The sequence below is a fragment of the Gasterosteus aculeatus genome, chromosome X (assembly GCF_964276395.1).
Source record: "Gasterosteus aculeatus chromosome X, fGasAcu3.hap1.1, whole genome shotgun sequence".
Lineage (NCBI taxonomy): Eukaryota > Metazoa > Chordata > Actinopteri > Perciformes > Gasterosteidae > Gasterosteus > Gasterosteus aculeatus.
Window position 1 is genome coordinate 20172219 of NC_135698.1, and position 27997 is coordinate 20200215.

Consider the following 27997-nt stretch of genomic DNA (forward strand, 5'->3'; position numbering starts at 1 on the left):
GACCTCGGGGCCGGAGTGCACCATTATACTTTATTACATTAGATTACAGACGTCTGTGCAGGCCTAATGATTCATGGCTATGTATCCTAACAATGAGACACCCCTTTGGTGTCGTTTGGTAAGAGAAGGTCACATTTTGAAGGAATGTGGAGCAATGCATACAACACGAATGTTATTAGTTTTAAAATAAACACGTTTTCTCACTGAAGGTAAAAAGTGGAGCAGTAGAATATTAATTGGGATCAACATACGCCACAAAATGTCCTGATGCTCCCGATGGCAAATAGGCCATTCGTCATTGTCACTTCTATGCTCTTTTTTGGAATATTCTCTCGGCGTGGCACACTGGTTGTGAAGGATTTGTCTACTTTGGATTGCTTCACCTCCCCAGGGTAGCTTAAGTATGTGTGCCAGTGTTGGATCATTTCCTGTTTTATTTTGTCGTTTCCTGCCTTTGGTGTTTGCGGGTTAATCTTCACTTCCTTCCCTGGTGTGTTTTCCCCCTGTGAGTGTGATTGTCTGCTGTGTCCAATCACCTGCAACACAGATAGCACAAAAATAAAGACATATTTAACTACTCAAAAAAGTCCACAAGCAAACGGGGACCAAAATTCCAAGCAACCAAAAAACTCTCTGTAACACGACACCAACATAGACAAAGAAAATGAACTTGCATGGGCAATATGCTTTTGGGGATTTCAATCTTTTATTAAAGCAATATTGATTCTAGTTTTGAATTGTTGGCTTCATATCTTCTGCCGCAATAGTTTTTTTTTTTTTTACTCTAAGAATAACTATCTCGGATACCCTTGAGCTCAAAACCCCTCAGGGTGCCTTGTGGTCTTCAGCCCTTTGGGAATATGAGCAGAAAGAGAAGAACAATCTCTCATGAAGTATGTGGCGTTATGAGCAATGTGCTGCACTGCAATGAATTAAAATAGCTAGTGGGGGGGGGGGGGGGGGGTTAAGGAGATTGGTGCGCACAGCCATGACAGAGTAGGTGTTTCCATTATCTAAAGTGCATGTGATTTTGTTTAGGCCTGCATTTTAAGGAAACTACAGATACCATTTGGGTTTCGCAGAACCTGCTTGATGCCAACGAAGGTCCTTGTCCACAGTCTACCTGCACTCCCCGACGATACCAACACAACGACTCAGAAGCAGTCCAATGCGCGCAGTGGAGTCCAACTATAAATACCTGTTTCCTCTCCGTCTCCGATTCCTTCCCCAGCAGAGAGGTGACATTCCACGTCCCCAGAGACAGGGACCTGACCCAATTCCTGTCCCAACGAGTGGTGGGCCCACACTCGGTAGATTCCTCTGGTGCGCAGTTTACATCCACATTTCACAGCTCTGAAAACAATTGAAACAATATTTTACACTAAAAGACCAGGGATTCTTTGAACCGTTAGACGGTTTGACTCTTGTCAAAGATAAGACACGGATGTGTCAACGGCCCGACCTGTTCATCATTTTAAAAGATTTGTTTACTGTCTTTTATTCATTTAATCTTACTCATACACACAATTTGGCGCTTTGTCTAAACCAGCAGCTGGGTTTTGAGTTTTTAATGCATTTTGTTTGTGTCTTGTTGAAAATCATCACAGCCTGTTGGGTTTTCTGTTTGTATTGAAGCACAATGAGCATCTACTCCTGTGCTGTATTTAAATTTACTGTGGCTTCGAGCTAAATCTAATAAGATGAAATACAATTATGTTATTCTATTATCTGCCAGGTATTCATCATTGACAGAACATGCTGCTGCTCAGACAAAAGACAAGTGGGTGTGCCGCAGCAGGCTTTATGGAGCAGCTCCATTCATCTTATTATTTGATCAAATGAGCACAGTGTATTATATTCTTCAAACAAATGGTAGCCCTCTCTAATATTATCTTTTATACTATTGCCTAGTTCTGGTTCTCACACATGAACATGCTCAACACATTCTATAAAAAGGGTCTTCTCATATTGCAAATTAGATTCCATTCAACAGGGACTGTTTTGATGATCAGAAGCACAGAGGGACCTGCTGGCCATTCACTGGCTCCATGTTGTTGGTCGAATTCATTGCATTAATTCTACCAATGATCCTTTTTTCATTTCCCATATTTTTGGAGGTTTTGGATGTGAATCAGAAAACTGTGCACACAAAACTGCTGCACGTAATGGTAGTGCTGTTAAAATAAGAAATATTACATACAAAATATGAGAAATCTACATATGTTTAAGCTTCTTTTTCAAAAAAGGAAAACAATTTTTTGCAGCTTACAGTTTACGGCTTAAGACAGACTAACACGTGTGAACACACTTCGCATGCACCTTCTTCTAGTCCTCGGATGTTGTGAGGAATATTGCAGTAGACTGACAGTCAGACAGGACAACACACACGTGGATTGACACATGCAATTTTTTCCCGCCTCATTTCGGGTGTTGGTTTTGCTTTCTGACACACACATCAGTTTTCACTCCCTGTTCCACTCCTCCCAAAAAGATGCGAAAGTCGCGGCTGATCGACGTCTCATGGACCAGTTTTATCTTTCCTCTGAAACAGACAATGCGTTTGCTTGAGCGAGGCCCCGAAGGTATCATGCTGGAGCAGTGTTGGGGGACAGGATGCGTGTTTGACATAGCGTATCCGCATACCCGGCTAAACAGTCGCTGCAGAGAAATAATTGCCTCTTTTGCAGATGACAGGAACATTAAGGCGGCATGGCGTTCCCTGGCGTTTCAATGTGACGGCCAATGTAAATTACAGGCGATGGCTGGTGATCCAGTCGTGTCAGACTCCATCTCAGTGTAACCAAAGGTCACACAGCTTTGGGAGAATTGTTCGCATTGTTCATCCCCTGTCATGTTGGTGTCGTTTCAAAGACAGGTCAAAGCCATTTCATTTCACCAGTTTTTTCTTTAATGTATCACAGTTCGGAATATTTTTAATACCAATAGCGATATTTGAGTGAATGGGGCATGAGATGTAAAAATGTCCATCATTCTCTGAAAAGACACTAGATGTCTGTTCATGCACGTCTAGAGGATGTGGGAGCTGAATGATGCCGTTATTGATGTTTGCTTCATCGGCCCCATCTCACCTGTCACCAGATTGCTTTCATTACACACACTCCCCACTGTGGGAATTGCCAGAGTTGTGCTTATCTACATAGCCATATTTCATATTTTCATATTACGAGGTTTCACTGATACGGCTGTCGGTAAACTCCAGTATGTACTTTTGATAAATGTATGTTTGTAGATCAAAGCCCATGAACAGTATTGGGATTTCTTTTCTTTTTTTTCACATTGTTGTGTAGATACCAATACAATGTGTCCCAGCATCTGTAGTGCAGAAAGGTTTGGAACAAAAGGGTGAAACACATCGAGGAGCAAGTAACAACAAGTAAGATGAGAACATTTTTTGATTTAATAGTTGTATGTATAAAAGTTACTTTATCACCAGTATTTCGAAGTTACATAGGATGGTAATAGCCTTAGAATGCCCCGATTATTAACATTAATAGAGGTGATCAGTTAAATTTGATTTCCTAGAAATTGTACCGTTGAATTAGCGAACTACACTGTAGCTATCGATGAACGCAGCTGTGAGATTAGATACATATTATAAATCTGCGGAGATGTCTGACCTCCACTTGCTCCCTTGCATGGCTCCTCCGATGTTGCTGCGTTGCTTCCTTACTTCCTTTGGAAAGGCTTGTGTCTGCCATGTTTGAGCTTTAACAAAAAACAATGTAACTCTTTGTATTCTACATGAGTTACGTCACCCGCTCACGTAGTGAGAAGGACGAGTGTCACAAATGCCCCTCAGTTTATAAAATCAACCACGGCGTGAATGGCAACACACCTCCATGCTGTCTTTAATGGAAGGCCGTGAAGTATTAATTTCACAACAGCGGTGTGGCGGACACCTGTTATTTGACGTGGGCTGTCAGCCTTCTAATAATCTTCCTGGGTTTTGTCTCATTTGTGTGTCCCTATCGAGGTGCCTGTAATCTCCTTCATTATTAATCTCACAGAGCAGAAATGTCATGCCTGCAGGCTGGGTGTACACTGCGCATCATTCAATTCCGGTTTACTACCCCCCCCCCCCCCCCCCCCCCGTCCCACCCGCCCCCGCTACAGCGCCATGCTTTCCCTAAAGAATTGGCTTTTCATTCTGTCAGGAGACGGAGAATTTGCATTGAGATCTACGGTCTTCATCCTGCCACACGCCCCCCCCCCCTCGTGTCGTTCCCCTAATGGATCACAACAATCATGGTGCCTCTGTTTGTGTGAGCGTGTGTGGCAACTGTCTGTGTGAAGATACCTTCAGAGCGCCCGAGGAACATTCCTAAGCTGATTTTTGTTTTCGCGTCGCACTTCCTGTTCCCGTACGTCTCTCGCAGCTTTAATGTGACATCACAGAGATGTGTACCTGGCCGGGACCCCCGTTGGAGTGAATGCAGATGGAGCTTGGCGGATTCGTTTTTTTTTGTCATTTATCTGGGTATTACGGATTGAGGCTGCAAAAAACTGGAGCAGGAGGTGATCGATGGAGATCTAAGGTTCAAGCAACAGTTTTTCCTGTGCTGATGTGAGGGTTTCGGGACAGAGGATGTCGTATGGGTACAGACTGTAAAGCCCTCTGAGGCAAATTAGTAATTTGCGATATTGGGCTACACAAAATAAAATGAATTGAATTGAATTGAAACAAGGGCCGATACTGTGTCCTTCTGGATTTGAGGCTGGTTTTGCCCTAAAAAAAAAATATATATATATATATATATAATCTTAAAGTTAAGGTTTCTCATGTGTTAGTCATGTCCATTATAGTCCATATTTAAGATGGACTAGCTGGTCTTCAGCCTCTGTACGGTTGCGTGTTCCTCAGTGAGACGGAATATTTCAGTTCAGTCGCAGGAGGGATTTAAATCAAATCCTTTGCATTTGATGGGGCCTTTAAATAATGGCGGGCTTACAATGTAGCATGAAACAGAGCGACAGCGGACTGCAGCATGAATGTAAAGAGAGAACTGAATGCCGGGATGGAGCCTTTAATTCCTATGAAAGCTACTCGGTGGCACATGAGGTAAAAAAAAAGGCTGATTTCTGAGTATTGAATTTAAATAAAAAAAACACTGAATCTTCCACATTCCACCCGTATTTCTTTTAAAGCCATCTCCCATGCATGATATAAAGGAAATAAAATGTCAATGTTATTTACATCTCATCCCTTTGCACTTTAGAAGGGTTTACAAAAACAAAGATACTGCCAAAAAGACGTTACTGCACATGATGAGTAGCTCAACTTTCTACTTCAAAAATCTCAATCCACCGTTTCTGTGTCCAACGTCTCTGCTCACTGCAATACATGTAGCTCATCATGTCTTTTTCCAATTACATAGCAGCTGTGCCTGTATGTTTGGCCTTAATCGGCGTTTGGATAAAAGTATGCCGACACAGATGTTGAATGTTTGAACCGAGACTTTAGATGAAGACGGGAAGCCTGTCTGGATGTCCTGAAGGGCTGAAATCTAAGGTTGAGCATGTCGCAGTGAGCTCCTTCGTGTACCACAGAGACCTTGGCACTTCAGTGGGCCCGTATATTAGCACTCACCAGCTGTTTCTTTCTTTGTTTGCTGACAGACTCACTGGCAGCTGCGAGTGGGATGAGGAAAGGCACCTGTCAGAATTATACACGGGGCTTCAGAAGCTCCACAAACAACCTAACAACAGATGGAGAATGCTGAAAATGTGCCCTGTGTGTTTTGAAGCTCTTATTTTGAAATGTGTTCTGCACACAGCGCTTTGGCACGTGCCACATGGATCAGGGAAATGAAGTTTGCACAGAGGTTCAGTGAGATTGATCTTTATAGTCAAACATCTGTTACTTAGTATATTGATGAGAGACATTACTGATGATGAGAGAACTTCACCCACATACATTTTGTTTTAATAGGATGCCCACTGTGGCGCAGGTCAACTATGTAACGCCACTCTCGCCCCAAAAAGTACACTTTCCTCTCTGCTCTTTGAAACAATACAGTATGAGCACAAAAGTGAGAAAAATGTATTTTCTCAATATGAAATAAAACATTTGCATTATAATAGAAGCAGACACGGATAGCGGTGAGACTGGAGAGGCGGTTTCATTTCCTGTATTATGTCGAGAAGATTATGTGAAGCTGATATCTCTTAGTTCATGTTTCTCCAGTCATGCAAACCACGTCAGGCAACCATTTTATCACATTCTGGTGTCTTCTCTGCTAGATGCTTCCTGTTAATGCTGCTTAACGCCGTATGCAGGTGTCTGTAGTTGGGTTCTTTTTCTCCAGAACCAGCCTCCCCGCGTCTGGTTTCCCATTAACCAGCTCCTCTGCATGTGTATTCCATATATCAATGGTATGCGGTGTGCAGCGCTCTGAAGGTCTCTGGGGAATTTACGTTGACATCTATTCTTTGATTGATATGTTGACAGGGCTTTTCTTAACTGTCAGTCTCCTTACATTTTTGTTTTTTGTTTTGGCATTTTAAATGCAGTATGCAGATCACAGTGGAAATTTTAACCAACCGAAACGGGTAATTTGTGCACAGCTTTCAAATGTCACAAACAACATCCTGCAAAACCACAGTGAATCTACTTAAACAGCGCACCATTTTTAATGAATTCTTTTCAAAGCATGGTCTTGATTTAAACAGATTATTTAAAATTGATTGCAACCCCCCGAGTTGATTTGTTCTCATGCATTCATCAGTTTTGTTTATAATTAGCCTGCTATTTTGTTGAATAAATTCATGATTAAATGAGATTATTTTTAAAAGGTATAATGGATCGTGATTTATTAATCAATCACTTCAGGTAAAAAGCTCGGGGGAGGAGTTATTAAGACATTCCCTGCTGACAAGCCTTGTGACATATACTAACAGTTAATCAGCACTCCCGTCAATATGCAGATTTGAGTGCTGTTACAGACTTAGAAATCCTCTCCAACATTCAGAGATGTTTCACACAATGTGTATGGTGTGCAATTGATGCTTAGTTTGCACTAAATGGTTCATAAACCTGTCATGGTGAGAAATGCCTGAGGACCTTTAATGTGATTCACTTGATTGATTTGTGACCTGTAATTAACAATTATAGTAAATGCTTTCTATTCTCACTGTTTACATCATAAATATCTAGAGCCTATTCAACCGCACATCCGGTTCTGAAAGGCCCGGCACACATTAATCCCATATAAGACTAAATATGTACTCCACAGAGACTTTCACATTTCCAGTACTGATAGAGCAGGATGTTTGGATCGGAACGACACCTTTTACAAAACATTTACTAATTTAATTTTGTCATGTGATGCAATTCCAACCTGGTTGCTTTTCAGAAAGTCTTCTACTACATGAGGCTGCGCGCGTTGCTCGTTTTTATTTTATACATTTGAATTGGTTTCAAATTCGTCGTCACAGAAATCTAAAAACAAGTTTTGACATTCAGTCAAAATGCGCATTTAACACACGACCATCTTGCTCTCAAAGCAGTTTCTATACGCATTTGGGTTTTTACAGAGAAACAGTGATGATGAACTTCTCAGACACTTACGCCTCACAATGTTATTTAATATCTGCGAATGATACAGAGAAAGCACTCTTATTACACCGTTATCCCATCAAACGCCTCTGAACTGGGTTTGTTGACTGTGCATGAAAGGGAAATATTAAAGGCCCTCATGAATAGGTCTGACACCATTTCGACCGAATGCAAGACAGCCAAACAATACCCCTTACAACAAGGACTGAGCGAGGGAATGAAAATACAGTGCAAATAATACAATTACTGAAATTGTCTGGAATAATGAGCCTTTTGATGAGGGGATGCGCTATCATCTGTTATCAGCCGTGGCTCTCAGAACGAGGCCATATTCATAGATATCATCATTTCATTCAACCTGTCTATTCATATTCCAAAAGCCCAGGAGGCAAAGAGAGCAGAGGAACACGAGTCTGAAGTAGAATATGCAGGGACACCTTTGTCTGTAAGAAACAAATACATTTCCCTGTCAAATGACTCTGAAAGCAGGATGTAATGAGACAGATAGGCAGTGCAATAAATCTCAGACAATAACCAAGTCACATCAGACATCTAGGAAGGTGTGTTTAAGTAAATATGGTAATGGCATGAGGGATTTGAGCACCTGAAACCTGCACAACAATAAACTCTGCTTTGGTATCTGGGAAAATTGGATAGATGAAATGAGCGAAACGTGGGTCCGTAGTGGTGACCCTGTGAAAGGCAGCACTGGTGATGCCACTGTGGGCCTCGCAGATGGTCTGCTCCTCTCCAGCCCCGTGAAGCCCACACAAACACAACCAGGAAATGAAAATGAAAGGCCAGGTCTATGCGGCTCGATTGCCGGGGCTGCTTTTATCGATACGTCTAATAAAAGAGTCACACCTCCTAGTGGGACACAACGGACCCAACTACTTTCATGAAAGTACAATCTGAATGCAAATTGCTGGCTGATTTTGCTGTTCCTCTCATTCAGAAGTAAGTGGTGGACTGAATAGGTTAGAGGGTCTTTTATGGCAGGAATAATTACTTATATATACCTGTTTTTCTGGGATCTCAGACAATTTAGAAGCAAGCGTTTGAAGGATCATGGACGCTTTCCTTATGTGGTCTAAGAGATAATTGGTGTGATCCACCAATTATAGGGAAGCACAGCTGCTGCAATGTCATTCTTAGCCTCACTGTTTTGGGGAGGACTTTGTTAGGACTTTTTCTACACTAACAAAAGTCATTAAATGCCCACACTAAGGCTAAGCTTTATGCACTGTGTATTGTGAATGTATGGAATATACCGTATAATTGTAGTCTGAGTGGCCCCAACTTGTTTCCCCATAAAGTTTTCCCGGCGCTCATCACGTCAAATACTGACACAAATGGCAAACAGTCTGCAAACAAGATTTTTTTATGGGCCAAATCCCAATTCCCTTACCCGATATAGTAATACGTAATAGTGGCGATCGAGAGGTAGACTTTGCATCATTATCCCTGCATATGGGTGTAAATACAAGTTGTCCATCTTATTGATGATTAAAAGGTATGGTCTATTTGGGACAACATCCTCCACATCACAGTTGAATGTACAGAACACCTCGCTGGATCTGTTTTGGACATGAGTATGTATCTCACCTCGGAAATCAGAAAACAGTCATTTCTGAGGAACCAGCAAAAACCGCCAAACTCCCGAGAGCTGTTTGTGACGAATGCGTGTACATGTTTTCCCATCTGTGTGTCTATTATAACCACAGCTTCCTCTAACTCTCTGGGGAGATGGCTCCATAAAACCAGCTACCTCACATGAGCACGTTGGTTAAGGTACTCGTCATGACTAACTCAAGCTAATTAACCTTCTAATCAATAAGACGCTTTGACCTTTTAAGACCTCTATGTTGTGAACCCATTTAAGTTAAACTCTAGGGAATACAAACACATTTAAGGAGGAGCAATTATGATAATTCTTAATGAGAAAATTGCTAATCAATCGACAGCATATGGAAAAAAGCTGTTATTTGCTGGTGCCACATGGTGTAAAGTACCAGTGAAATAAGCAAAGTGCTTCGTGGACTCAAGTCACGAGGTAACATATCAGAGATGCGTGATTACACAATGCACACAAAAGGTATATGATATGTATAAAACATACTATTTTTGAATTATTTTGAGTAGCCACAGGATAGACACTCATCAAAGCAGCAACTGGCCAATGAGAAGGCGGCTAACGGACAAACTCCTCAAGGAGCTAGAAGGTTATTGATCATACAAACAGAAAGTCTACAGCACATCACCTCAGTGACTTACAGCCCACAGTAATGTCGACCTTCATAATGCCTATGAGCTTCAGTGTTTGTGGGTGTTTTACACGTCTGTAGAGATGCTAATGAACTTATGTGTGTCTACGGGTTGGGCTCATATTTACTGGTGTTGAGCTAGATTGCATTATATATAAACACGGCTCAATACCCCCACAATGAAGTCAGTCATTAAGAAAAATATTTGACATACATGGTAGGAAGGAAAATCTGAATCTAATTCTATTGGATTAATAAAAGTATAATTGCTCGTAGAGTTTATACGTGCTGAATATTTAAGTATTGCGAGTGTGGTCATTAAGCCTGCACATAAGAAGCAAAGTTAATATTTCAGAAGTCAATTTTAAATTCCGGTGACGATTAAAATTATTATTCATTCAGTAGCTTTCTTTGCGCTTCCACAAGCTCAGTCTACTGAAGTTTTCATCGCCATGGGCATTTAAAGTCAGTGTTGTGTGTTAAAGGTTGAGAATCAAGCTGCTAAATGAGGAGCTCCAATCCAGAGCTCCCCTGCACCACGTGCACCTTTGCACGTTTGCTCGGGGCTTCATCGTTTTATGCACATTCTTCCCAGATTTCCTACACAAGCGTTGAATGGTTCTATCTTTAATATGTCGGTGATGTCTTGAATTTAGAGTTTTTGGAATTAATTCACCATGCTTCTATCCCCATTGGAGCGGTACAGTGAGAGTACAAAAGGTTTCCTGGCTTGAAGGCATTTGTACAGAGATAACTGCATCTCCATCTGAATGGGGAGCATTTGCTGTGCACATGTACCAAAGAAGAAAATAAAGCAACTCAGTAAAGTATACTGCTGGACTTTGCTTCCTGCTACGATGTATTATGTCTTCTATTGATTCATAGAGGGTCAAACAGATGAGGGAATAACTTTATTTCAACAAAGGTCTGTGGACATTTCAGTTGAGAATAAAGAGCTGCAGCAGATTCACTTTGGAATTGAATAGATTACTGCACATCACATCATGAATGTGCAGCCAGTCAATAGTGTTTATTTGACTGTTATTGCAGATAATAATCAGTGATTGGAATCCTGTGTTCCTGAACCTTTCTTCGTAGGTCACATCTCTTTATGTGCAGACTCAAACTTTCCCACAGACATCAAGTCTGTTAATCCGCCCATTGGTGTGAGCTCTTTGATGTGTAATTGAATTATACTCTGCTTCTCTTATTGCTTCCACTTATACTCAAAACCTCAATTGGTATTGTCACACAGTTGCATTGGAGTCCATGATTGTTCATTAAAGAGAGAAACTACATCAGGGTTGTCGATCAAAACCAAATGTGCTGCGTGATACTATCACATCAAATATCCCATTTTATTTTGTTGTATTTGGTCAGTCAATGTTATTTTCTCTGCATAATCAAAACAGCATTATTGTATTGGAATACTCATTTCAGTATTAACGTTTTAGTCATACTATAATCACATGTGTGGGTATAAATGTACATGTGGCCTTGCTACGTCCTCCAGCTGATGACGTGCAGTGTGACCACGACGATGCACTGAGAAATATCTGCTGTTGCTTCACAATAATCGAGGAAGGTTCCTACCCAACCACCCGTCACAACGGAGCCAAAACACTTTAAGTAGAAGGGATTATATCTTTTAGGCATTGAGGCCGATTGGTGGATTCCCAGAAGGCAACGTGGGTAAAACAGAGGTCTTAGAATTTGTGGATCCTTTTTTGCTCCACAAGATAATTGCACAAAGTGAGTGGGCAGAGGGGCACAGCTGGAAGTATATACCCAAGAGAATGTGAGTGTTTCTCATTTTCAGTTAATTCTAACCATAAATCCATATTAAACTCTGTTTGCTAACGAATGAATCTCCTCTCCTAATGAAAGCCGGTGTGCTCAAACTGTCATTTAGGGTTTCATGAATGTAATGTAATGTAATGTAATGTAATGTAAAACTCGTCCAAGAAACCAAGATCCAACAAAAGATAGAAATAAGTCAGACAAGGTTTAAAATAAAAAACAGTAGAATGAAAGGTCGTTCAACGTGGTGCCATGAAGCAGAATTATGCTTTTCTGACTGAGGAGGAGAGAATGAGAGGTGGAGAGGTGGAGAGGTGGAGAGGAGGAGAGGAGGAGAGGAGGAGAGGTGGAGAGGAAGAGAGGTGGAAAGGAGGAGAGGAGGAGAGGTGGAGAGGTGGAGAGGAGGAGAGGTGGAGAGGAGGAGAGAAAGAGAGGAGGAGAGGTGGAAAGAAGGAGAGGTGGAGAGGTGGAGAGGAGGAGAGGTGGAGAGGTGGAGAGCAGGAGAGAAAGAGAGGAGGAGAGGTGGAAAGAAGGAGAGGTGGAGAGAAAGAGAGGAGGAGAGGTGGAAAAAAGGAGAGGTGGAGAGGAGCAGAGGAGGAGAGAAAGAGAGGAGGAGAGGAGGAGAGGTGGAGAGGAGGAGAGAAAGAGAGGAGGAGAGGTGGAAAGAAGGAGAGGTTGAGAGGAGGAGGAGAGAAAGAGAGGAGGAGAGGAGGAGAGAAAGAGAGGAGGAGAGGTGGAAAGAAGGAGAGGTTGAGAGGAGGAGAGGAGGAGAGAAAGAGAGGAGGAGAGGTGGAGAGGTGGAGAGGAGGAGAGGTGGAGAGGAGGAGAGAAAGAGAGGAGGAGAGGTGGAAAGAAGGAGAGGTGGAGAGGTGGAGAGGAGGAGAGGTGGAGAGGTGGAGAGCAGGAGAGAAAGAGAGGAGGAGAGGTGGAAAGAAGGAGAGGTGGAGAGAAAGAGAGGAGGAGAGGTGGAAAAAAGGAGAGGTGGAGAGGAGCAGAGGAGGAGAGAAAGAGAGGAGGAGAGGAGGAGAGGTGGAGAGGAGGAGAGAAAGAGAGGAGGAGAGGTGGAAAGAAGGAGAGGTTGAGAGGAGGAGAGGAGGAGAGAAAGAGAGGAGGAGAGGAGGAGAGAAAGAGAGGAGGAGAGGTGGAAAGAAGGAGAGGTTGAGAGGAGGAGAGGAGGAGAGAAAGAGAGGAGGAGAGGAGGAAAGAAGGAGAGGTGGAGAGGAGGAGAGAAAGAGGTGGAGAGGAGGAGAGGTGGAGAGAAGGAGAGGAGGAGAGAGGGAGAGGTGGAGAGGAGGAGAGGAGGTGGAGAAGAGCAAAGGTGGAGGTGGAGGTGGAGAGCCACTGTGGTAACAAGAAAATAATAATAAATTGTGTTTATTTGTATTTACTTTACACTTTGATCTACATTTGATGTTCAGCCGACATAAGATTATTTATATATAGTATTATTACCATTATTACATCAACGTGTTCTCATGGAACACGTAGTTCTTTTTCACTGTCAGTCACATGTTATAAAATGTAACAACTCTTTTGTAATAACATCTCCAACCTGTTTAAAAGTCATTCTGCGTAGACGTGTTCATGGGTGCTGCTTTGCAGCTTCTATCAAGAATGACGCCAAGCGCAAATAATTGATCTTAAATTGACGATTTTTGTGTCAAATAGTGACACGTTGACATCTTGGGTAAGAGGTCAAACAATCTCCCAGCTGCTTTTATAATTCCAGGTAACGATGTGATGCTTGTCATGTAGAGTTCAGGGTGTTACTGTAATAACGGTAATCAATTAAAAAAACCAGGTTTAATCGTTTCACTGGGAATCGACTGCACATCACAGCTCTTCAATTGATTCCTCTTGGACCCTTTAGGTAGAATATTGAGTAAACTGAGCCCCGAATGGCTGGCGGCTAAAGGTAAAGGAAAATCCATGCATGCAGGAGGGAGATAATGAAAAAGAGAAGTAGGACCCTTAAGGCTCCGGGTCCCGTGACAATCAAGATTTTCCCCTTTAATTGAATTCTGGCTATTTTCGAGTCCTGATGGACAACTTCTTAAATAAAGGCCGCGTTTCTTCCCTTCGGCTGGTTTGCCTGTTTCCATCTGTTTTTTCTATTAAAACGCGGGTATTTATTTTGTTGTTGATGTTCTAAACTTCACTTTTGATGACTTTTCTCTTCTCTCAGAGGAAGACGTTGTTGGACCAATCGGAGTCGGTGGTGATCATGGGGAGTCCTCGAGGTGAAGCAGGTTAACACTTCTAAACTACTTCTAAACATGAACTTCAGTAGAGGATTTTGAATGGAGTGGTTTTACGTTGTCGTACTGGTTAAAGATCTGAGTACGATCTGCCCGTGGATTCTTTGGCCCATGGGAACAACTTTTCACAGAGTCCCGCTCTGTAACACCAGAGAACATCTTTCAAAGAGATAATACGAGCTCATAACGCAACAGAAGCCAACGCAAAATCCACAACCCAGAAGAAGTCTCTCTTTAGAAAAAGGATTTCGATGTAAACTCACTGTAGGAAAATTACATCTGCATCTGCTTTTTTACTTTAGTTTTCTTCCTTTTTGTGTAATTGACAGCCATCTAACATCATTCATTACACTGAATAATTAGGCCCCTCCATGCTCCATGCATGCATAAAGCACTTTCTGCTGTATTCCTTGATTGAAGCCATACGATGCATTTTGCAGTTTGGTTACCTTAAATTGGATTGTTTCTCTGATGAATCTATTTCAGTGTTACGAATGCTTTAGAGTGCAAGAAATGGAATGCTAAAGTGTTTGAGATTTCACATGAGGTGAATGCCTGTTTTTCCCTTTTCCAGAAACCCCGGCTCTTCTAAAACTTCCATCGCAGACAACAGTTCACGAGGCGGAGGGAGACTTGTGGTAAATTGTTGAGTTTTGTTTCCGTTGAATATACTTTCAAACTAAACCCTTCTAAAAGCAAGCTCAGAAATCTGCCCCGTTAAAAATCCATGTGCTGACCATTGACCTTTTCTTTTGTCTTTAAGCATTGTCCTTTTCCGTGTCACAGGTAAAAGCTGAGGTAAATCCATCACATGCAGACGGCTGTCAGACTCTAAGAAAAACAATTAAAGGATGCGTGCGCGGGTCGAGCCGCTCCGATAGTCAATGAAGCAACCCGTGCGTGGGCCCAGGGACGCTACTTTCATTGGGAAGAAGGGATGTGGAAGACAATTAAATGACTTGCACTTTATTAGGTTAGGTTGACTCAGGGGACTCAAAAGACGACTGCTGTGAAAAACAAGAGCACGGAAAGTTTTACTCCGGTCGCTGTAATCATTAAGCAATTAAATCAACTTGGGTCAAAAAGGGAAACGACAAGAGAGTGAAATTGAAGTAACTGTGGAGAGGGAGAGCTGTGAGCTGCAGGAAGTCCAGCAGAGCCAGAAGGTAACCCAGACTCTTCGGCACGGCTCCCAGGAGCCCACGGCGAAGCACAAAGACGCACCCGTGCACTCATCTGCATGCAAGCTGACAACACACACACACACACACACACGTGTGTCCCGGTGAAATGTATGGTCCCTGATGCTGCACCAATCCCAAGCATGGCCCATTAATGCCGCTTGTCTACAAGGCATCGAGAAAGTGCAACGTATGGAATCACGCCGCATGTCGTTCACTAACAACAACTTGGCATCGCATTGATTTCAGCCAATAGTCTTCTAGCCCTCAGGGACGCGGGTCATTGACGAGACACTTTATCAGGGGGGGAAAAAGGTCAGTTCAAGTGATTGATTTTCTCTTTTAGAAGTGGTAATACAGACAATATTACTTGTGCATTTTGAATGCTCAATCTCAATGACATTTGCTCCAGCTGGGCCATAAAACGCCAATGAAAGAGTGCGACTGAGTAATAACGTCCTTATTTTGTGTGTTTGAATGTTATACATCCATAAAACATGGCGTCCTATCTTGCATGTGACGGCAGCGGAGGAAAGAGCCCTCGGGGGTCAATGCGGAAGCTCTTTGCGCCGTTGTTTATGGCCGCTGAGTGAGAGGAGTGCAGCCGCCGCCCGCGGCCGACGGGTTATTTGTCGAAACATCGATCCACACAGCGTGGCTGAAAGGCTGCATGTCATTAATCTAGTTTACCTTCTGTCTTTGAGGAATGATCGGCTTGGATAGGATTTGGATTGCACGTTTAGAAAAGTAGATCTTGGGCTGCCCTGAAATGTAGCCGAGATGTGTGCGCCCCCCCCCCCCCCCTTCGGGATGGAATGTAACATCTTGATTGTGATGCTTTTTTTTCTTTATTTTTGGCTTTTAACCATTGTTATTTGTCCAACGCTATTATTTTCCAAATACAAGATTAGTGACATTTTTTGAATATTGATGCTCGTTAGTTAAACTGGATGGTGAACATGAAAATATTACACCTGCTAAACATTGTCATGCCAGAGCGAAGCGTTTTTGTCCTGCGCCGTGCTCGGCTTCGCTGCGTCTAGCGGGACAATATTCTCATCATGTTCAAACAAAGTTGAACTGAATTAAGGAAGAATCTAAATTTAAATTACAGTCTATCAGTAATTGTAAAGTGACAGGATGATATTCATACTTTACCACGGCCACTGAAATAGCGATTTCATTTCATTTCCATATGCATATTCCTCATCTTGTTTTGCTTACAGTGGCAAATTCCCTTCCGCATACATGGCTGATGCCTAACGGTAAATTACATTAATTGTATTAACCCCTGACATGTGCACAAAATACCTGTCTCAGCAGTGCTGGCGAATGTATTATTGATCAAAATGTTCTCTAGTTAAATGATATCTTTCTGCAGGAGTAAAGGCACAGCGCAGAGGAAACATTCACGAGGGGAAAAAGTAATAAAATACTTAGAATAGACCAGATTTATTCAACTGTGATCAAATTCTTACTCTCATCCTCATTCGGTTTTGTGTCAATTCAATTCACTCGCTGTCAGCTTCATATTTGATACATAGCAGCTTTCTTCCCCAAAACATTTGATATGGTATTTCGATGACAAACTATACGATGACTTTTTGTTACTTTAACTCCTCGGGTTTTTATGAAATATTAAATGATTTTGTGTGACAAACTTTACTACAGCCTTGTTGACATATTCTATGACATTATACATCATGCCTCTTTGACATAGAATATATGATGTGTTTCTTTTTTTCTGACATTCATACAATCTCTTCATGACACAGTTTACTATCACTTTTGATGACTTTTCTCTGGCACAATTTACAATGACAATATTTCTTGACAGCCTGTACCATTACTTTTTAAAACATAACATGCGTACTATATGCAATGACTTCTGTTTTTTAAATGCATGACATGATATACTGTGGTATGAGTTTGTAAAAGATTCAATGTTTTATGACATCATTTGTTTATTGCTGACGTTGTCTTGGGACTAACTATGCTATGAATTTTTGATACCGTTGCTTACCTTTTAGTAGTCTTTCGTAACACTACACTAACCTTTTTGGCCACGTACTGTTTACTGTTTTTTACATTTCTAAGACACCTTGAAAACGTGTGCAATTTTTTGCATTCAATAAGACTTTCATGAGATACCATGACAGCCGTGTTTTGGAGTTGTATTCCAGTGCAACGTTTGTCCTGTTCTCAGAAATCTGATATCTCAGGAACATAAAATAAGGCACAAATATCAACTTCAATCACGGATAGCGCTGCTTAGATTTTGGCGGTCAAAGGTGAAGGTCACTGCGACCTCACGTCCATCCAGCGTCTGTGAGGGAGGAGTCGGCAGGCAGTCAATGGCAGCACACAGGCAATGAGCAACGCCATTCACACAAGATCAACCTCTCAAAACAGAGCTAAATGATGTTTGGTAGGGACTAAAATAAGAGTCGACAGTATTGAACTTACGTTCAAAAGGTGGCGAGAAACATCCAAATTATTGAAAATATTGCTGGATGTGTAAACCGACAACTCATTCGGTTTTTATTCACGCTGCCCCCCCAAGCCATAACAAAGTCCATTATTGCAATATTTTCTATAGATTTTCCCGCTCAGAGATGTAGAGATACAGAAAGGTGAGTAAAGAAATGTGTGCATGTATTGTCTGCACACACATTCTTAGTGAACTAAAGTATGCATCGCTTCACCGAGTACACACGTGCACATGAAAAACATACTCCGTAATCTTAAACATTGTTGATGTAAGTTGCACTCTCCCCCTGTTAAGAGGATGTTGATGACTTGCTTGGCCTATAATTACATAATCCTTACTATCCTTCCTTCCTTCCTTCTTTGCATAATTCCTTTTTACTTTGTGTTGGGCCGTTCGCTTCTGACTGTTTGAATTTATGCCTTGCCCTTAAATTGCTATTGAACATTACGGAGGCCAAGTGGTGCAAGCAATAACATGAATAATCTATTGGCAGTTCCTGTTAGACCATAAGAAAATGAGCCCTCCATCACCATTATACATACTCCGGGGAACGAAACCAGGCAATCGTAGCATTAGCCTTTCCCCCTTAAAAACCCAATATGCATCGCATATCGAAGTGGTAAACATCCATCGGTTGTGTTCAATAGTGTCAGTGAATATTGCTCTGCTAATGTATAATCACAGCATTGGTGGGGAAATAAATTGAGATGGTGGTTTTTTTTGCTCACATAGCAAATCAACATAAGTACTAGTTTACTCCTAAAAGACACCGTTGTGAGATGAGAAAAGAAGTACAAAGAGCATTTCTCTGCAAGAATACTGCACACATGCATCCAAAAAGAGTCTTGGAATCGCGGCCACTTTAAAATCATCGCGCAGATCAATCGTCCATTCAGGCATCTGTCAATCAGACTGGAATGAAGAGCCGGCGGCTCCGTCCCAGACGCAGCGGCTTCTTTCGGCCATCGAACAAAACTTACCTCAAGGATTCACACCTGCACGCTCCTCTTATTTCTGGCCCGCGGGTCCCTCTGGGGACATACGGTAGATCGAGGCTCTCCTTGGAGGGAGTTGGTTTGAGTTACGATGGCTGCTGCGGACAATTTAATAAAAAACACAAAATGTAAGATACTGGAAACGAGAAGCATTGGCCAAAAATACTTCAGTTACTGCGGGATGAGTTTGCTCCATTAAAAAGACAGTTGTAATTCTCTACTTGTAATATGAACTTTATTTGCAGCGCAAGCATATTGTGCAATTACTGTAAAACCTAAATAGCTGTCAAATTAAAAGAATCCGTCCTCAAATTGGGTAAGAAGCTGACATTCTAGATTTAAACTGGAAGTAACATTTTACAAAGAAAGACAGGAACAATTCACAATTGTATTCAGACACAAAATCGTTAAATGGGCCTTTTGATTCAATGCAAACAATGATTAGGTTTGTTGCAATTTTTTTTTTCTTTAAAAGAAATAAACAGAGAAAGACATCTTTGATTCAGAGACTTCATCCTTTATTCACCGATTGTCTGAGCGCATCTTCCATCACAGTAAACAATTCTCAGACACCCGTAGCAGAGAAAATGAAACGCCTCGTATAAAAGGTTCATAAGAAGAAGCCATTTTTATTATAAGTATTATTTTACACACACACACACACACACACACACCCACACAGCGGGAGCAGTGTGCTGCCCTAAGGCTCCCAGGGAGCAGTTGGGGGTTGGGTGTCTTGCTCAGGGACACTTCGACACGGGACATGGAGTAATAGTTTTTGTTCACAAAATGTAAATTTCTGTGAAATTGAAGTACCTGAAAGTAATAACCCGTTTGGATGATTGAGGAGGCACAAAAACACGGGTACAAAACCTGTATGCAAAGTGATTAAAATAACTAATACATTCACGATAGACAAGAGTACACATTTAAAGACCATAAACTGTTTCAAAGTGACTGTAGGTTTTTCTCTAAAGTGTCAGTGCATTTTCCACCATGATGAGAACGCGTGAATCAGGTGGTTTACTGCATCACGGCCTCATCCAGAGCGCGTTGATCACAGTTCTATCCTCTACGTAATAATGCGTTTCTTTACAATACAAGAGAAGATATTTTCCGTTGGGGAAATGATGGCGTGTATGACAATTGTAGCCTCGCTCTTTCAGCTGCAACTCTAAAAACCATTCAAAGTAAGAAGGTTTCCGTCCAAAATTTGTAATTTTAACTTTTAATTTTTTAACTCTCGGCGCAAAGCATTGGCACTAAAGTAAAACATCACATACATGATGATATGACATGAATATGTGTTACTACAGGTGTGTGTTGCCTGCAGGAACCCAAACAGCTCGGTTTCTTTTGTACATCCGGGGAAATGTGGCAGAAATATTCATTCAAGCTGAATTGGGAAATGTTCATCATATGTTGAGCTCTGTAGCTCAGGTAGGAGGATACTAATAAGCCTCATATTCATCTGAATGTCGACGTTTCCACCTATTAAGTGAAGCCCTCATTTTAAAATGGACAAGAAAATGAGTCCACTCAGGTCTTGGAACAGTTCTGGCATGTTTCCATCTGCTTCGAAGTCCGGTTTGCAGTAAAAAGAATGAGGCCAAAATATTGTGATACAGGCCAGAAGAATGAAACTATTAAATTTCTTCACTAGAATACAAACATGTGAGATGAGAGGCAGTGCTGTTAGAAACTTTTTAAATTGACGCATTCACTCCGTTGATGTGCCAGCCACCTTTTCTGCATTTAGAAGTCGGGTCTGTTGCTTTCACCCATGATGATTGACTGCGTTGTAGTTGTGTAATATTACCTTCCCATCCGTACACCAGGCTTTGATCGCTCAGTGGCCGCTGCGTTTAAATAATGATCACAACCTGCTCTGGCGTTGCCTCTCAAACCCCAAATCCTGCTTCTTCGCCCCCAATAACTGTTGCCACTGAGTTGCAGCAGCGCTACCAAAGAGATCGCCTTCGGTCAGCGGTTGAGACCTGTGGATCCAGGACCCGCCTCCCCTCCCAGAGAAGTAAGCCGTCGATCAGGACGTCCGTGCTGTTGGGGGGGGGGGGGTGGGGGTCACGGTCTCCGCTCGGCCTCTCGTCGGACAGACGTGACGCTCCGTTTCAAGCTCTTGGTGAACAGGTGCGCGCTCCTTCCGCAGTAGGTGTGCGTGGTGCTCCGCAGCGACGCTTCCAGCGGCTGGAGCAGCGAGGTCTCCATGTTCTCGCCAAACGTGTACTGTGACGGGGAGAAAGGTGTGCGCACGTTACACTCCTGGTTTCAGAAACAGAGATCCGACTCCGGCTGTGAACACCCGTCGTTGAGTCACATTGATGCGTTTTACTGGTGTACTGTCCAGTCAGAGTGTTTGGATGACGAATGTGCGTTTCTGAAGGTACGATTCTACCAGAATGGGCTCAGTGAGGCGTAACGGCGTTCCACACACGCTCCATTATCGAATGCCTCCGTGTCAGTTAATGTAAGCGGCTCCGGCTTTTGTCCCGGGCAGTATGAAAACGGGGATGCAGGCCTTTTGGTTTTTATATATGGAGGTACGTGTGTATTTTACAGCTCTAGTAAAAAAGGAGCTCATTTGACTCCAGTTTGGCCGAGCATCAGGGAAGTCACAGCACACTTTCTTATCTTTCGTATACTGCAACAGGCAATAAAGCACCATTAGCAGCCGCCTATCGATCTTTATGTGGATGCTGCGGGTGCTTTGTCCACACAGCCATCATGAGGTCTCAAACCAGCATCAGCACTAAAGATTTTACAACTCTTCTGTGGGCTTGGCTGCGTAATGGTAGCGCGCTTTATTGCAAGCGCCTCTGCTGGCTGAGAGAACCCGGGCCGACTAAGGAGCTCTCGGTGGATGGAAATGAGAGTTTCCTCCCAAATTGCCTGCTCCGGGCTCAGGATGCCGTCCTCAAAGGACTGCGAGGGAACAAAGTGGGTGCGCAACAGGAAGCGGGGATAAGAGCGTCTGCAAAACATCACTTATAGCAACAAAAGGACGGAGTGCTCTTCAGTCGAGCCGTGCTCTCCTCTAACAAGCTAATTGTGCACCAAGGTCTTGTATCCCACATTTATTTACTCATTACAGGACTACTAATGACAAAGCACAGCCCTCCTCTGCCTCCTGAAGCCAGGTGAAGTCGGGCATTTACCATCTCGGATGCTGCACGCTTGTGCCGCCGGAGAGACGGGCGAAAGCAGGAGGGCCGAGTGCGCCGTAATGAAGGCCGCTCCTTCGCTTAATGGCTGAACGTCGCCCCGTCGGACCCTGTGGCGGTAATGAGGCTTCCCTTACTCCCCCGACGGACCGCTGCGGCGGAATCAACGCTAGCAGGTCGGTGCAGTGCACCAGGCTGCGATTGGTCCGGTAACTACGTCCTTTACGGAGTCTCACATTTCCGCTTTCATAGCCCGATGCCGCCATTATTAAAACAAAGAATGTTTACCAGAGAACGGATCAGATTGAAGAACTTTTGTAGGAAGAAATGCGTAAATATGAGCGCTTATGCAAGCCGTCATTGGCTGGTTTAGAAGCGGGTTGGATTCACGGAGGGAGATCGCCGCAAACGCCGGTTTGCCGGTCGAGAAGAACAAAGTCGTGGAGGAAAATACGGGACAAATGTGTCCTTGATGAAAAGCAGCAGTGTGATGCACGGGGCAATAAAGTCTATGATAAATTAATAAAGCAACCAGCGACTTCCACACACAAAGACGTGACTCTCTAGGTCGTCTTCAACAAAACACGTTACTCCGCCTGTTGTTCTGGAGGTGAATCGCTCTGCAACACACGCAAGACTTTTAGAAGCATGAATTGAAACGAGTGCGTCGACGCGACGGAGCGTAAAGACGCAGAAACATGCGGCGGCCTTTAACGGGAGGGGTGAAGATGCAGCCGGGCCCCTCCGGCCGGTGCACAGAACCAGGAGGAGGACATTACAGGATGAGATGATTGTCAACTAATCCAATGAAAAGACCAAAACAATAATGAATCCCCGTTGCGAACAACGAGTCTGTGTGCCTCCAACGGGAAACGGCGAATCTCTCGGTGCAAAAGAACATCAATGAGTAACACAATTCCACTGCCTTTTATGTTTCTTCAATTCATCTTCTTTTAGCCTTTTATCTCCCGATATCTAAAGCAACCATTAGACAGGCTGAGGGAAATGGAACCGGCTATTGATTAAGCACTGCTGGCTGCTGGGAGAGAACAGATGGCCTTGAGTGCCTATTGATAATGTAGAATAAAGGTGGAAATTAAAATACATAACGGCCCTCTAAATAAACAGAGGGGGCGGGAAAAGGAATACAAATGGTTGCTCCTCACTGAAGAGTAGGCAGCATACAGTCTTCATCAGTTACCAGTTATGGAGATGGCAATGCAGTCTTTACCGTGATGGGCCTGATGAACTCAGCACTCCCACGCGATTTATATGGTTTATGGTTATGGCCGAGCTACGGCAGTTTAAGCCTCCATTTGAACAGGTCGGCGACGCCACGAAGCCCGCGTGAGCTGTGTGTGTGTGATGTGCACAGACAGCGTCGCCCTCCCCGCCGGTCTATTTTTGCCAATAAAGAAATAGACCACACAATGAGTGTGTCTTTTGTGCGCTTCATTACATCAGTGTCTACTCTTTCTTCATGTGGGTTGAACGAAGTATGAACGTTGGTTTCTTATATGGCAAATTGTTTTAAGTGTAACTTTAACGGCTGTGGTGGAAAAGAAAAGTACATGCAGGTCTGTTCTCGATTGTCATCATTTGGTAGAAATAAAAACATTCGTTTTTAAAATATTATTGGTCTTTTTTGTTTCCTCACATTGCCAATGGAAGAGATCCCTTTGAATTTTAGAAGCATTACATAGCATAGCATTACATAGCATTATGTAATACAGAGACCACAAAAATCCCCCACAAAATATCGTGGTATGGATTGAAGGTCATATCGCCCAATCCCGTGCACTGTAGAATAAGCAACGCCTTTTAAAAGTGACTTCCCCCTACATGAAGTTCTCCAGTTAACGGTGTCTGGAACCCTCTGAACACCTTTGGAAGAATAAATCTACTTCATTTCAACCAAGGAGTTGAATAAGAATAAGAACGGTTTCTCATTAGAGAGGCGGACTACCTGTCGGATGGCCTCGTACACGGCTCGAAACGCAGGCTGCTTATCATCATGGTAGACGCCCCGGTTGCCATGGAGAATAAAGACACCTTCTTGATCAGCCTGCTGACAGTTGCTGCCGTAGATACAGTGGTCTGGCCGGTAGTTCCACTGGCAGGGAAACACATACAGGCTTTCTGTGGAAAAGCAACACACATGGTGGGATTGATGAAGTTCTGTTTTTGTGGCTAACCAATATCGTGGAGACTACAAGCAGGTAGTGACACGCCTCAGAATGTGCTCAGGTGAATTCTGGCCATGGTGGAAAAACTTTATTTCTCCCCTAGCGTGAAAAGAAATTAAAATAAATTCCAACAACCGTCTTGATTATTTCCAGTTAACACAGCACAACATTTTAATACTTGGAAAATAATATTCAAGGTAATTGATTGCACAAACCTGGATTATGGTGAAAAATGATATTTAGAAGGTCCTGGTCCCCCCAGGTGATGTTGAGTTTATATTTCTGGAGAAGGGGCATAAGTATTTCCTCCCACTTTAGTGCAACTGGTGTCATGTCGTTCTAGGAGGAATAATAAAGGGGAAAAGAACATTTGTACCAGTTTGCCAGTCAGGAAGTCATGAACCTGACATTTGTCTGAATTAATCACTTTGTCAACACTGTTACATGTTAATCTCAACAGAAACGGTTTTGTCTTTCAAGAAAAGAAAAGTTGTGACGGTTTGGAAAAGTACAAGAGCGACCTCAGCTGGTCGGTCGTGGTGATACAGCTGCTACTGAACCCTATAAAACTAAACTAGATTTAAATCTCTACATTTCACACATCAAGATGTTTCAATGACTAACTTAATGAAGACATTTAATACAAGTTGACATCATTTTTATCATTTTTCATCACTGAGCCATAACCTTATTAATTTACAAAAACATTGCTCCACATCTGCTTAGAAGGCTGCTACAGGTGAGAACTATGATGCTGTAATTCATTAATAAAATGTCCATGTCCTTTTGTAAATGAACTAGTTAACTGTTACTAACATGTTTTATTTGTGAAGAAGTATAATAAATGAAATTATATTTAAAAGATTTTCTCAATCTGGCCTTTTTATTATTAGAATAAGATCTTACAAGGAAAACCATTGAGCATGGATTAAATGCTCAGATGACAGCTGTGATGTGTAAATAATATAAGTATGAAACTATGGCAAGGTTTTGCTTTAGGCTTTTTGGAAGTCTCCATGGTAGTAGTAGTAACAATAATAATAATAATAATAATAATAATAATAATAATAATAATAATAAATGTGAAATCTCATAGTTTTTAATCAAACAGCCTAAAATTATCTTGAGGGAATCCCCAAATGGCAGAAAATCAGAAAGCAACAATGATTGCTGGTAGCGACAGACACACAACACCAGAAGAAAAAGCCACTTATATTTTTAGCCACTTCAAGCAGGATGCACTCGTATAACAATTTGGCAGCAGGACGTAGCAACGGCTGACAATAAATACCAACACATTACCTTAAAAGATTTCTCCCTGAGGCGCGTCATGTTCATGAGCATGACTCCTGAGTTGATGCCGGTCTTGCCATAGTACGGGTGGCGTGCAAAGCGGTTGTACCAGCCTATGCGTGGCTCCTCGTGCTCTGGAGCCATGGCAGCTATGTGGCTGGAATTGAACTGAGAAAGGAGGGCCCAGATTTCCTCTACCGGCTGCAGAAAAATGATATCGGTGTCCACATAGAGCAAAGAATCCACTTCCTTTAGAATCAGCTGGAAAACAAAATATATACAAGAAAAAAAAAAATCATGAGTAAGTGCTGCAGTGTTATTGCTTCAAGTTACACACAGGAAGGATGACTGTGGACCTACAGGCAGGAAGAGCCTCTGGGACGCACAAGGTTTGAAGAGCTTCTTCCACTCTTTGGCATTCTCCGCGGGAAAAGTAATGGGGTAGATGGTGTAGTTAAACTTGGTCTGAATGGTCCTGGGCCACGAGTCCAGCTTTACCAAAACAATAGCACAAAGAAAACTTTCAGATCAACAAAGTTGATATTTAAGATTTGAGCACCTCTGGAAAAGGAATACTACACTTTGAGGATATTCACAGATGTACTTGCACAAGTTGTGCCATGGTTGCAGTAAGGCCTCCTACATGTTTCTAAATGGCATTAGATGTAATCAAAATGAGCTATTGATTATAAAATCACTACACCAGTAAAGGCAAGTTCTTACAGCATTTCGGAAGTGCTCGTGCAGATCATCCTCAGCGAAGACGTAAAAGTGCAGAGATTTGTGGCTGAGGAGCACAGCAGACTTCAACATGGCGAGTGTCTCCTCTAGCCGGGGGCCACAGGCCACCACCGCCAGGTGACTGCTCCCACTACCGCGTTCCTCCAGTTCAGAGCCTGACCTCTTTCTAAGAGCCAGGAAGAAAAGTAAAAACCAGTCATCAACCAGAGTTTGTATTCATTACCACAGCGTGGATACACGGACGTAGCGAGGGATCAGCGGACTCGTGCTCAGCCACGTGGATCATATCTCTGCCAACGTGATAACATGCGATGCTTTGAGTTTATGACTTCAGGGTCAAGAGTGGTTTCAAGGTACACTGATAGTCCAGCGATGGGCCCAGCATTTACCTTGAGATGTTGATATTAATGTAGGTGAGAGTTGCAAGTTGAAGTCGAAGACTTGTCAATAACATTGATGTATATCAAAAAAGATTCACAAAATCAGTCATACCTAATGGATGATTCCAATAAGCAGTTCACTCCACACACACCAGCGGGCAGACTCCAATGTGGCTCCCAGTAGGAAACGGGCAGTTTTTTACACCTGACAGAATAAAAACATGATCTTAGTGTTAAATAAATCTCTTAAAATCAGACGCGTGAAGGGACGGTCTTCGGGTTGACGTTAATTGTTTAACAAGCGGCCTATTAGTTAGTCAACGTTAATTAGCTAAACTAATGTTAATAGTTAACGTTAATTAATTAAACCAGCCAACAGGTGGCAGCTTTACAATGAACAGAATAGCATTAGCAATGTGCAAAGCATAACCTTATGGACCGTGGGTATTTAAAACACCGCAATTAAAAAGGCTAAGTAACGATACATTTTCAATGGTACGTTTAATCATCAGCTCGGCTTCTTAGCGTTAAGTTAAATATTCTTTACCTGTTTTCCATTCTTTAAAACGAACTTTAGCATTTAAATTAAAGTTTCAACGGTAACATTATTTTGGTCCAATCCTAACAGAAGCTAACCTGTCGCTAGTTGCAAAGTTATAGAAACTAGCGAAGGTAAAATGTGCTCAGTCTAACGTGGCATAGATTAGCTACTTAGCCGGGCTAGCTACCGTCCAAGCCCTCGGTCGCGGTCTCGTAGGCCCGCCGATCCTGGGGTTCTCCTGAGAAGGTGTCCGGTGTCATGGCTGTGCCCGCCGGGTTTCCCCGGCGCTTTCAGGTCGCGGTCTTCCAAGGTGGAGGCTACTTGACTGAACACGTACATCAGTGAAAGCAAGGTGGAAACCATGCACGGGAGAAATGCTCGATGGTAGCATCGCATTTTGCATTTAAATGGTCTGCGCTAACTGGACATTTTGGTCGTTGATCTCAGCTAACGTTGCTATCTGACGGTACGAGCTAACACATGTTATCTAAACAAAGCTAAAGCAAAGAGCACAGCTGCGGTTTACAGGTTTCTGCTCCACCCACAACCGTGTTGTGCTCATTCTCCTTATTGTGAAAGGTCGCGTGTACCTGTGCGGTGACCTTTTGAGTCCCGCAGGATGGGAACCCGGCCCCAAACATTCTGATAAATGGTTGCAAAAGTCAGCCCAAGTCCCACTTCCGTGGCATGTGGTAACCTTAGTTAAGAGTGACGACTGTGGAAGTTGTACATGTACATTATTTCTCAGGATGATCTACACGAGCACTTCCGAAGTGCTGTAAGCGTTTTCCCCGTCGACACCAGGACTTGCATTTACTGGTGTAGTGATTTTAGAATCAATAAAAGTGCATCAAGGTTTCACTCATTGCTTGTATGGGCCTTTCTTTCTATAGCAAGGAACATGGGGCAAGGTAAAGAAAAGTCCACATACTAACCACTAACCCTCTTTATAATGTGGAAAAAGGTCAGCATTCAAAAATATGCCGTCCCTGCAGGACGTGTTCGCTTCTAGGACCCTGAAGCGAGCTAAAAAGATGGTAGCCGACCCCTCTCACCCCGGACAAAACCTGTTTGTGCCCTTTCCATCTGCAGGAGGCTGAGGTCCATCAGGA

The 27997-nt window shown here is 42.8% G+C and overlaps 1 protein-coding gene across 4 annotated transcripts; it reads right to left on the bottom strand.

Annotated features, from left to right (window-relative positions):
• gxylt1a (glucoside xylosyltransferase 1a) lies at nt 1–27993 on the bottom strand. 4 transcript variants are annotated; one of them, XR_013451280.1, is made up of 10 exons: nt 27073–27595; nt 26457–26549; nt 25947–26130; nt 25584–25715; nt 25233–25484; nt 24146–24269; nt 23711–23883; nt 18551–18663; nt 1199–1353; nt 1–536 (listed from the first exon to the last, which is right to left on the bottom strand). XR_013451280.1 is itself a non-coding variant. In XM_040163230.2 (8 exons), exons 1-8 carry the CDS (start codon nt 27279–27281, stop codon nt 18652–18654), a joined length of 1179 nt encoding a protein of 392 aa, XP_040019164.2. In that variant the 5' UTR covers nt 27282–27808; the 3' UTR covers nt 17556–18651. The 4 variants fall into 4 exon arrangements, 3 of the variants coding, with proteins under 3 accessions (XP_040019164.2, XP_040019163.2, XP_040019165.1); XM_040163230.2 differs by lacking the exons at nt 1–536; nt 1199–1353 and having other exon boundaries at nt 17556–18663; nt 27073–27808; XM_040163229.2 differs by lacking the exons at nt 1–536; nt 1199–1353; nt 18551–18663 and adding an exon at nt 19062–20809 and having other exon boundaries at nt 27073–27993.
• Between the last annotated feature and the right edge of the window lie 4 nt (nt 27994–27997).

Coding starts and splice junctions, on each gene's coding strand:
- gxylt1a (XM_040163229.2), bottom strand. CDS start 27,281: ATGCGATGCTACCATCGAGCATTTCTCCCGTGCATGGTTTCCACCTTG. Junction 24,270..25,232: donor TCAGGGAGAAATCTTTTAAG/GTAATGTGTTGG, acceptor TATTCCTCCTAG/AACGACATGACACCAGTTGC. Junction 20,810..23,710: donor TGTACGAGGCCATCCGACAG/GTAGTCCGCCTC, acceptor TCCCCGTCACAG/TACACGTTTGGCGAGAACAT.